At 40.8% G+C, this 12,211-nt stretch overlaps 1 protein-coding gene across 1 annotated transcript; it reads right to left on the bottom strand.

Annotated features, from left to right (window-relative positions):
• Positions 1-1,572: 1,572 nt before the first annotated feature.
• On the bottom strand, positions 1,573-6,398 carry fpr1 (formyl peptide receptor 1). Its single transcript, XM_072679018.1, has 2 exons — positions 6,271-6,398; positions 1,573-4,306 (listed from the first exon to the last, which is right to left on the bottom strand). The coding sequence occupies exon 2, from the start codon at positions 4,273-4,275 to the stop codon at positions 3,142-3,144; it is 1,134 nt and encodes a 377-aa protein (XP_072535119.1). The 5' UTR covers positions 4,276-4,306; positions 6,271-6,398; the 3' UTR covers positions 1,573-3,141.
• Between the last annotated feature and the right edge of the window lie 5,813 nt (positions 6,399-12,211).

Genomic DNA, 12,211 nt, shown 5'->3' on the forward strand with positions numbered 1-12,211 from the left:
GGCCTGAGAAGAGACTGTGGAGTTTAAAGCTGATGCCAAAAAAAGATATATATAAAAAGAATGACCAAAAACATTTCTCCATTTCACATTCCTATGCTCCCTTACACAAGTTAGCATGCTAGTTAACTTGCTAACCCTGAAATCAGGGCTGGAGACTGGACACATCCTAAGGCGGCAATTGTTGCATAAATAAAGGTAAAGGTGCATGTATTTGTCACTGTACAGCGAAATGTGTCCTCCGTATTTAACCCATCTGTGGTAGTGAACACACACTAGTGAACTAGGGGCCGTGAGTACACACACACCCAGAGCGGTGGGCAGCCAACTCCAGCGCCCGGGGAGCAGAGAGAGTAAAAGGCCTTGCCAGGGTCTTGCCAGCTTGCCGAGCCCAGGAATCCAACCCACAACCCAATAGCCCGGAGCTCTAACCGCTGAGCCACCACTGCCCTAATATGAGACACCAACAGTCGGCAAGACAGTCACCCTCGTATCCATTTTGGAATAATATTTTTGGGAAGGGTTCAATATTTTTACAGGCCACCTGCAGTGTGAGCACCCACGTCGCAGCATGCTAGCGTCAACCCTTGTACAGTAGTTGCAGAGGTAGGCTGCATTTCGGGCCGCTCCATTATAGAGATAACGCACACACAAATGATATTAATGTGTAAAAAGCCACTAAGTGTGAACATTTAGTGAATAAATGAAGCCTACATATGCTCTGTTTGTTCCTACTGGCTGCTGTTCCTTAAAAATCAGGATTTGCTTAAAGGCGCAATTCAGTCCAACATGCTGCCTGCCTGTGGACATAAAAATGGACCTGCCACCAGCCTGGACAGTTTGTAGGCTACAGTGCATCAAGTCTGCCTTAGAATAACTCAGAACTGTATTTGGATTTGATACATTTAATGTTGTTAGTGAATTTACACCTAAAAAAGTACATTTAAGACATGACAAAAATACATACATTTATAAACAGCATCATGAAAATGCATTATTGAATATACCGAGCAATGCCAGGCAGGAAATACACAGCATTGTTGTGACATATGTGGCATTGCATACACTCTGAACAGGGTACTTTCAGCAACTGCATATCAAGTGCTAAAGCCCTATGTACAATACTTGGACAACACCTCTGACATTTCTTACACATAACATAACATAATATGGTCATAATATGAAAACTGACTGTGTGATCGTACAAGGGAGTGAGAACTTGGTCTAGCTTCTGGGTGGCTTCTGCTTTGAGAAGTCAGGGTCTTCATGCTGTCTTACATAAAGTCCCTTTAATGCCCTTTAATAGCCAGTTCAATGAAACCCTACCTGCACTATTAAAACCTATAAGGTTCAATACACACAAGAAAAGGAGTAAAGCTCGCTCAGAATTTCCATCATCACTGCTTCTTTCTTAGGGATGAAGCTTCCAGCAGCTTTAGGAACAATAAAAACATGAAAATCTTAATGTATCAAGCTCTTTAAGCCCAAGCAGTATAAGTTATTTTATATATATATATATATATATATATATATATATATATATATATATATATATATATATATATATGAGCTTGATATACGGATATAATGACGAAAATGCTGCATGTAGTCTCTACTGTATCATATCATAAAATCAATCAAGCTATATGTGTGAAAAATGGATGTAAAAAATGCATCTGGTTGGGCACATCGAAATTGTCTGGGATTTCTCATGTATTTAACATTAATGTTTGTTTGTACAGTGGCCACACATTTTGTATTTAACAAGTCCCGCCTTCTCACCGCCACTATTGGTCTACATCTCCTCCTGCCACAGTTCCGTAAATACTTACGGAAATGTAAATAAACACATCAGTTTGCCTTTATCTGACTTTCATTTTATTTATGTTTTTTTGATCATATATTTTTGCATGAAACTAAAAATATAATGTAAAGATTGTAAAAGTAATTTTGCTTTTTGTATATATATAATTTTATAACCTTCACAACAAGTGAACTGAAAGGAGATGAAGGCCATCAAGGCTATTAGGGTTACAGTAAATGAGTAAATGTTTCTGTATTAGTGTTCATTAATATAGTAATAATAATTTAGAGATATTTAACACTCTCCTGTCATCATACATGCACACCGCCAGTGCCCTCTTTTTCTGAAAACCAAATCACCATAGCTGTATGAAATAAAACAAATGACAGTTGAGTTATCAACAGCAAATGTTAAGAGAAACTGTTAACCCACCAGTAACACCTTTGACCACTGACATATTTCACTGACATAAAAAATATAGTCAACCTTTAAATATGACATGTACCCAATATGGCAGTGGTAGCTGTATTCTAGCATGTTTTACCAACTTCCTTTTGTAGAGCTCTTTTTTAGACGCATACTTGAAGTTAATGGTTCTGGTCATGCGACCAATTACGCCATCAATATGAGAATTTAAATGATAAGAAATTAAGATAATCTGCAATTCAATTTATAGTTTACAGTACAAAAACATGTTAACAACTCGTTTAGAGAGTTGAAACCCAAAACTGGAATTTGGCATTAAATAATCTACCATGATGGATTTGCTTTATGGCCTATTTGGAGGGACTGTAGGGAAGCTACATAAGTGAAAAAAACTTCTCATCTCTTTCTGAGAAATGTGACTGTTGAGTCAAGAACAGGTAAAGAATTGACCTAACAACTCAAAAATCATTCTAGATTCATGGTACATTTAATCAGTACTTGTTATCTTTACTAGCCCAGGACAAATGCATTCATACCCAAACCAAAGTATAAGGCATAGATCGTCATCTAAAGCTTTTGGACTGCCGGAAGGCGCTAACAGTACTTTGCATATAAGCAACTACCAGAGCCAACCTCACTTTCCAACTCAAGCTTCAATAAGAGTCCTTATTTTCATCCTTCATACAGCCGCAGAGATTGACATACCGTATGTTGTACCACACATGCATCATTTCAAGTCCTTGTCTGCAAAAACTGCAGAAGTAGTCCACAAGCATTTGGCTTTGAGATGCTGCTCAAATAGGTACATAGAGATGTCTGAATGCTAAAAATCTGCCATTTCTCTTAATTACACAAGCCAAAATTGCTATGCAAGAGTGCGACCTCTCCTAGAAGTGAGCGCATGCCTCTGTCCCTTACACCTCGACATCGGAAAACGATTTGCTCCCTTGCTCTTTGCTACGGTTGTGTAGCATGGAGGCTGTGTAGGTGTTAGAGCGAGACACCTCTTCGGTGAAAGCCGTCTCCAGAACCTTCAGGACGGACTTCCGCACCTTGTCTTTGAAATCCTGACCGATGAACACGTACAAGAGCGGGTTCAGGCAGCTGTTGAGGAATGCCAAGCTGGTGGCTATGGGAATGCCAATGGTGGTGACATGCTCCAGGGTGGGGCTGTATTCGGGTGCCATGTGGTTAGCCATCTCGATCAGCACCAGGATGTGGTACGGAGCCCAGCACAGGAAGAAAGCGGTGATCACGGCAGCGATGATCTTGAAAGGGCGCCCGGTGCGGCCGGACATGGAGCGGTTTCTTTTGAGGCGGTGTACGATGACTGCATAGCAGGAGACGATGATGGAAAAAGGTATGACAAATCCCAGCAGGAAGCGCGTGATGATCATGGCGCGGTGCCGCAAGAGCCGGAGCTCCACCACCTCGGCTGTCTCGTAGTCGTCTGAGAAGGCAAAGTTGTTGAAGCAGTTGATCACATTCTCGTTGTCATAGCCTGGGGCTGTATCCCGGAAGACGAAGTAGGGAGAGCTCAACAGCAAAGCAAAAACCCAGACCACGAGGCTCAACACGGACGCGCGGCCAACACTGCGGTGGTTCTGTGCCCATATGGGACGCACCACAGACACACAGCGGTCCACGCTAATCACCATCAAGATGTAGACGCTGGCAAACATGTTGAGGAAGCTGAGGGTGCTGTTGAGTTTGCACATGAAGCGGCCAAATGGCCAGTGGAAGCCCATGGCAGTGTAGGCCACGCTGAGGGGCAGGAATGCAGTGAACAGAAAGTCTGCCACAGCCAGGTTGAGAAACCAGACCGTGTTAACCGTCTTCTTCATCCTGAAACCCGACACCCAGATCACAACACCGTTCCCGACCACTCCGAGCACAAAGGCCAGACAGTAGACGATGAGCGACATGATGTTGAGCGACTTTCGGAGTTCCGTGTGCTCATCATAGTCGTCGTAATAGTCTTCCCCTGAGCCGTTACCGGCTGACGAGTTGTAATTGGGGGACATCTCTGTCCCGTTGACCAGAAACATTGCCACGGTGATGTTTGATGGTATCTTAAACCTGGTTTAGAAGAGAAATAATACCAAGATGTCATTTAAACAGATTTGATCAAAGGAAAGTGCTCACTTTTTTAAATAGTGTCAGGGGCGCCCAATCCTGGTCTTGGTGATCAGTAATCTTGGAGATAATCTTGGTACCAAACTGTCACCAAACTCTAGGCTATTTATTTCATGTTTCTAGTCCCTAACGATCCAAATAACTAGGTTACATACTGAACGTAAAGTTCATATAAGTTCAACTCCAACCCTAAACTAATATACCAGACCTTCAGAGGCATCTGAACTCCTTAGCAGGGACAGGTGAATTAGATCTGATCTCCAGGACCAAGGACTGGGCACCACAGCAATGTGTGAAGATGAGCGTTGCATTCCACTATTGTCCACTAGGGGTCACAAGTATAGCACCACAAACTACCTCCCCACTCAATAAAGGCAGTAGTAGCGAGCAGTAACAAATAATCTCTCTGACACAAACCTAAGTCATGGTGAATTGTCTGAAGCTCTAAGTGGTATTTGGAATGTCCCCTTTTGACCACTCATGCCTACTGCATTTAAGGCGCAGTGTGGTTTGCAGCTGTTTCGCAAAGGTCCTAGCCACCCAACACATCTCGTTACTCAGAATACATGGAGGGTAGCCCACATTTCAGTGGTAAAAAGCTGTAATTTTCTAAACGCTTTCACAACCTAGACATATTTGAATGAGACGTCAACCATAAAACAAACAACAAAGATGATGCCCCTAGCAAGATTTTACAATTATATAATACCAATAATACTAATAATGGCATAATATACAAAATAAACAAAAAATTTACATTTTGGTGACACTGAAAAGTCTATATCATAAATGCTTTATGTTATTCACACTTACTTTTCAGGACCTGTATGCATTTAATATTGTGATCATTTCTTGGTAATGTAAAGGTGCACGTATTTGTCACTGTACAGTGAAATGTGTCCTCCGCATTTAACCCATCTGTGGTAGTGAACACACACACACACTAGTGCACTAGGGGCAGTGAGTACACACACCCAGAGCAGTGGGTAGCCAACTCCAGCACCCGGGGAGCAGAGAGGGTAAAGGGCCTTGCTCAAGGACTCGAACCCACAACCCTGTTATTGATAGCCCGGCGCTGTAACCGCTGAGCCACCACTGCCTCATGTAATAATTAAGCACTTAATTCAGTCAAAAATGTAATGAAACCCAAATAATGTAATCAGAGGTTGCAAATAATCAACCTGGAAATATATAAAAAAAATAATCTAATGAAAATAGGTCTCACATTATTGGCATAAATGGTACTGAAGACCTTATATTGTATTATTAATTCTCCATTTTTCCATTTTTGACCAAGTTATGTGCACAATTTTAAGATTACATTTCTATAAGTATTTTTTAAGTATATAGTTGTACTATATTCTGTTAGTTATTATAATTATTATATAATTATTATTATATATATTATTTTTATGTATTGATTGATTGACTGATTGATCGATTGATTATTACATGGACTTAAACCACTGTATTTTTAATTTATTATTACATTTCCCAGCAATTTAGTAATAAAAATACATTTAAAAAAAATCCTGCAAGGGTTCTTCAGTAAAGCCACTGGTTCTCTACTGAGCCTGAGCGACTTGTGGTTCTAAAAATAACCTAAAGTTTCCAAGAACCCTCTTTTGTAGTGTAGAGAACAGAGATAATGTCCAGCCTATTTAAGACACATAACGGGACCTTAGAGAGTTAGATGGTAGCTACGTTTACACTGCTTCCAGCGTCCACCGCAGCTGGATCTCAGGTCCTTGAGGTCCAGTCGTGGGCAGTGCCCTTCTTCTGACAGTGTCCAGTGCTCTGACACGTCTAAATAACGCACATAGCGCTAGCCAACATCTCCCAAGTCTAGTCTCACACACGTAAAGAGGACAAGCCTCTCACAGGACAGGAGTAAAACACGGTCCTACCTGCTGTTCAATCCTCAGAACTTCTGAAAAGCCGCCAAGATCTCAAGACTTAAGAAGAATCGCGCCGCTTTCAGCTCAATGGCCTCAGATATAAGTGCATTATTGTTATTATTGTGTGATTTTTGTTGTAAAACCCGTGAACGAGTGCATGAAATTACATCCTCGACGCTCGTGCTGGTTCTGTCCTCCAGCCTCCCGGTCTGGCTGTTTTCACTGAACTTCACCGAGGCTTTACACGTGACACGTCACGGCATCGCTGGGAGCCCTCCGCCAATCATTGCGCACGGCTTCGCATAGTTAATTAGGCAGCATCCGTTTCTTATTATTTTGGTCAACGATTTGGTTTGTTTTGACGTGTTTTTTTTTTTGTTTTTTTTTTTTAGAAAATCTTCACGAAAAGGGAAGAAATTGTACTTTGTTAATACTAAAATATAATTTTTGTGTTTTAGATTTAGACATTTTCAAAAAACAAAACAAAAACAAACAAACAAACAAATAAACTCACACTTTTACATCTTTACTTTTTACTTTTATATTTTTTTCTCGTTTTATATTTTGTTCCCGGTTCGAAACACTTTTTTTTAGTAGTTTTTGGGCTAAATTATTAAATTAAATTAATTTATAATATATAATTAAAACTAAAATGAACAGCATGCACCTGAGCTAATTATCTTAGTGATTAATTAGAATTAACTAGAAATTCACCTTCACACATGATCTTACATGAAGTGACTCTGATCACAAGTTATGTCTTGATTATCAATATTCCCACATAATTATGTTACTTTATGTGTGTGTGTGTGTGTGTATATATGTGTATATATATATATATATATATATATATATATATATATATATATATATATATATATATATATAAGGGTTCTTTGGTTGTATATAGAACTGTTACAGCTAAAAGAACCATGTGAATCTTAAATGGTTCTTCGCCTGATTAACTGATTCTTCTTTTGTAGAAGGTTCTTTTAAGGACATTTAAAAAAAATGATTATTATATTAAAATATTCAATCATAGGCCCCTGGGCACAAACATGTAGTGGTGGGCCCCAGTGTGACTATTGTTTTAGTGGTCTGGGTTTTTGTTTTTTTTGTGTTTGTGGAATATTTCATTAATTTGTTCATTCTACCAAATATTCAGTTAAATTGTGACCCAAAATCTTTAAATCAGCTTAATCCTGGCTTACCTTTTAGCAAATTCAGTCACAACATCGGCAAAGTCAGATTTACCAGCCATCAGGGACAGCACACTTACTTCTGTTGTAGAATGCTTAATAAGGATTTTTCCCTAGATAAGGCTGATCAGAGTCAGTATCAACCCATGCTGACTGCGAACTGCTACAGCAGTTACGCACAGGTTGCAGGCTGCAAGAGCTGCCGCTAACGGTGACGCGAGTCTCTTTAATGTTTGCTACCAGCTGCATTGCATGTGGCACGCATTTCCAAAAACCCCTTAACCTTAAAGGTTAATGGTACATTCTGCAATAGCAATCCAATCATAATGCTTTATTTACTGTTTTTACCTGTCAATTAACACAAGTTTGTTTTCCAATTGGATGTGTAACCTAAAAAGGCAAGTTTCCCTATTTTGTTAAAGTTGCTCGCATGGGCCCCCTAGAGGCCTGGGTCACTGGGCATGTGCCCCTAAAACCCATGGGATAACTCGGGCCTGCGAATGGCACCGAAAGGGTTTCGCTACTTTTCAAAGAACCATTCTAAGGACTATCTTGAACCCTTTTGTGCTTAGAGTGTGCATGTGTGGCATTTGGGGTTTTATGTGAGAACTTGTGACGTCATGTGACTTTGGGCCATGAAATTACATACGAGAAATGTGTAACAGTGAAAAAATCATGAGATGATTTTTAAATGGGATTCTTTAAATGGGATTCATCTACAGTACTGTGCTAACGTTTTAGGCACCTGTGAAAATTGTGAATTCAGTAACTTTTTGTTTGGCCAGTAAGTGGGGGATTTTAACCACCTTCACAATTCTTCTTCTAATCCTTGTCATTGTTAACCACCATCTAATCAGTTATCTGGAGTCTGTACAAGCAAAAGCAGTCTTATTGCTGAGATAACTGCTTTTAAATATTGTGCTTAGGTGCTTATAAATGCTTCGTAGTACTGCATGAAAAGTCCAGATGTAAAAATACCTATAAAAATTTGCAGGGCGATACTACCACCCAATATACAGTAGGCTCCAAAAAGTCTCGTCCTAAAAACTGGGTCAAGCATTCAAGCCTCACTGTCCTCTTATGATGCATCTTCTTTTCTGAACACTACTTTATCTCTGTAGAGCAGTGTGTGTGGGTTGTACACCACTGAACTCTAAAATGTGTGTTTGTCTTTGTAATGAGGGGTTTATGCACTGCAGGCCTACTATAATACTGCTCTCTGTAGTTGTGGACGCACTGTCCTCGCTGACATCATGTCCACCGTTGACGTTGAGGATCTGAGCAACAGTTGATCTTACGTAACGCACTAATGCAAGAACATAACGTTCACAGGAAAACCAGTTGTGCACAGATGCCATCTTGATCATACAAAAGCAAGGTCAGCAATGATGTTTATTCCTGAACTGTAGGATGCAGTACATCTGTCTGGAAGCATCTGAGCATGTTACACCCGCCCTTCTCATTTCTTCAGGGGCGCCTGTCTATATATCAAAGCCACTTCATACTTACGAATCCTATCATTTAAATTACTGCCAAGAGTTAGCAGTGGCTCCGTGGGGTAAGGTGACATCCCAGGAACCAGAATTTGGCACAAGGTTTCGGGCTCAGCAGACCGATATGATTAAATCTTGGTAAAAAGAACTCCACAATTACTGACACACCTCTGGAAACTGGTGAAATAAACGCTACATACATTATTCAGATGGTCCTCGAAAATGTTTGGACAAATTGACTTGACTCAGAAAATCAGAAAACCACACTGACAAGAATGCTGGTTTATTTTGAGGCATATTTTGAGGGTAAAAATATCTTTAATATCACCAATCTATGGAATATGGAGGCCCAGACAACACCTTTTGATTATTCATCATGTTTGTCAGATCAGTCCCAAACAGTTTGGCCACTGTGGCAGGGTAGATCATCTTCCATCTGGGAAATTCACTGCTATGCTAAGGTGTGTACCAGGTCTACAGTGATGTTTAAGTAGATGGCATGTAACAAATTGATGTCCACATAAATGTCCAGACCCAGGTTTTCCCTGCAGAACTTTACCAACAACGCCCTCCCTCAACTGGCTTGTCTTCTTCCCACAGTGTGTTCTGGTGCATGTGATGTGAAAGAATACAGGACCAGCTAAACTTTTTCCATTGCTTCAAGGTTCAGGTCAGGTGCGTTTAATGCTAGGCAGGGGTTAGTAGGGGCAATCTAAATGGTCACACACAGGGGCAAAGCTTTGTGTTGTAATACATTTCCTCCAATAACCATCATTCAACATTTCTGTGGCTTGTTCCACAGTAGCCCTTCTGTTGGTTTGGATGGGATAGCCTTACATGCCTTCGTGCACCCAGGACCCTGCCAAGTACCTCCCTGGTCCATTTAAGGCATTTAGCAGATAAGACACCTCTCGCTGCTCAGGTTTAGGCCTTGTCAAAGTGCCTTAGGTCTTCATGCCTGCCCATTTTTATCTCATCCAACATGTCGTCTAGGAAAACCAACTGTTCAATTACTATCTAACATATCCCCGTCTACCTTGACATGAACCATTGTTAGGAGATAATCAACATTATTTACTTGATCTCTTAGTGGTCATAATGCCTCCCAGCGTGATCGGAACATGCTGTGGTATAATTACCATGTATTTATTGGGTTCACCCTTTGGCATTATTAGAGCTTGCATTCTTTTCAGGAGATTCACTTAGTTTTTCTAAGAAAATCTGTAGGGAAGTTGGATGTTGGGGGTTTTGAGGGGGTCTATTTCTAAAGTGAAACAGGAAGTCATCGATGGTTTCCTTAAAATCCTTCAAAAGCTGAGCTAACATCAACAGGTTCAGATGGCAAGGAGTCACCAAATGAAATGCCATTCTAAAAAACTGCCACTGTTGGAACAAAACCTAATATGTCCAATCTTCATAGTTCATTGGACCATTTATCATGATTTTCAGTTTTCACACACTGAGGAAACAGCTGGTGAAAGATGAATATTGATCTAGATTAATATTTAGATGATATTGATTCTGATATTGATTCTGAAACTGAGGAGATGTTAAGTATGTATGTGTGCATTTTTGTCTCTATGGTGTTTATAAAATATGTAATAACTGAGGTTTGGGACGAGGAACATGCCTAAAGCTCCTTCCAATCCAGCGTCCCATCCCTATAGCAAGTCTCATCCTCACTGAACTCGATTCAGGCAGCAGGATAAGCAATAATTTGAATTCCTCTGAGCCGAACACGTCTCCAATTCTCCAATTCTTGTCTCCTGCAGAAGTGGTAGTGTTGAGTATTGCGGTGATTCACTTATTCTTAGCTTATCCAGGATTTTAATTGAGTGGGACTCTTGGGACGCTTACCCTGTGCTCACAGTACCACCAAAGTCGCTGGTTCTACCTGCCACAACACCAAGGCTTCTCGCTATGAAGAAGGTACTAGTCTAGTTATATTTTGTGAAACATCCTTTATATTTGCCTGCTCTAATATTTCATAAAACATGCCAGTTTTTCTGCCGCATGCAATTGCTAGCTCTTTCTAAAACTATGTTTTTCTCACTTCACTAAACTTCATAAACTGTGTATATTGCATGATGATTATAGTTTTACTGTGGTTGTCCAGTTGGTGGTATTTTGGTGATATTTCTATTTCAGTCCATATCTCAGAGCTGCTCTCTTCCTGTCCCTCTAACTCTTCCTTTGCTCTTCCTACTCATCCTGCTTTTTCCATCCCAATTCATCCCTCCTCAATCATCCCATCCCCTTCCCCACTCATTCCGTCCTCTGCCCTCACCATCTCAAACCCTTCCCTATTCATAACACCCACTTACCTTGTCATCCCAAACCCCTCCACACTCATCCTTCCCCCTCACCCTATCATCCCAGCCCCTTTCAACTCATCTCCTTTTCATTCTTTTTAGAACTAGGCTTTTTCACCCTGTATATTTTACACCTTACCCACCAGCAGCCCCATGGATATCACCATTTGCAAGTCCAACAAGAATGCAGGCCCCTCTGCCTCATTGGATGGTTGTCAATGTAGGCCTCTTTTGCTAGCTCTCTCCACTTTCTTCCTACTCAGACACATTACACTTTAATTCGTTCACTCCTTGCATCTCTGTCTTACTGACCTCCTCCCGGAGGCCATCTCTTCAGATTGCTCCAGTACACGCCAAGCTGTCCTTTTTCTGGACCACCTCTACCACTCCCATTGCACACAACTGTTGCTGCACTCCCTTGCAACTTTCCATCGCCTAGCTCTGTTTGCCCCATATCTAACAATGGTCGACCATTTAGTGCTGCCCACAGAAGGATGAGTTCCCCTGCTGAGCCTTAAGTCCTCTCAAGGTTTGTTCCGCACATCTCAGGAAGTCTTTCCTTGCTCATTTGGTGGCTTAGACTTGAATTCCCACAATTCAATCCCAATTTACTAACAGCAACACCATAAACTAGTAAACTAAATTAGAGTTTTTTTTTTTTTTATCCAACCACCATCTTACTTATCCAGCCTTGCTAAAGTTAAAACAAGCCTTTTCATACTTTTATACAGATAATTAAACAGTTTAGACACCGGAATTTAAGTTAAGACGGGGGCAAAGTCCACTTCTTGGTAATTCTGCAGCTGTCCTCAACTGGCCAGCTCAAGATAAGTGAGTAAGGAGAACCGTGGACTAAACCAAGAAGATCAGCCTGGGTGTACTCTATAGTGTCCCATCCTAAAGAGAGGGGTCTCTCGTGGGATGCCAATGCTCTGGGTCAAGAGCT

Source organism: Salminus brasiliensis, chromosome 5, assembly GCF_030463535.1.
Source record: "Salminus brasiliensis chromosome 5, fSalBra1.hap2, whole genome shotgun sequence".
Classification (NCBI taxonomy): Eukaryota; Metazoa; Chordata; class Actinopteri; order Characiformes; family Bryconidae; genus Salminus; species Salminus brasiliensis.

Bases quoted from the DNA above. Each gene is read 5' to 3' on its own strand.
- fpr1 (XM_072679018.1), bottom strand. From the start codon at position 4,275: ATGTTTCTGGTCAACGGGACAGAGATGTCCCCCAATTACAACTCGTCA.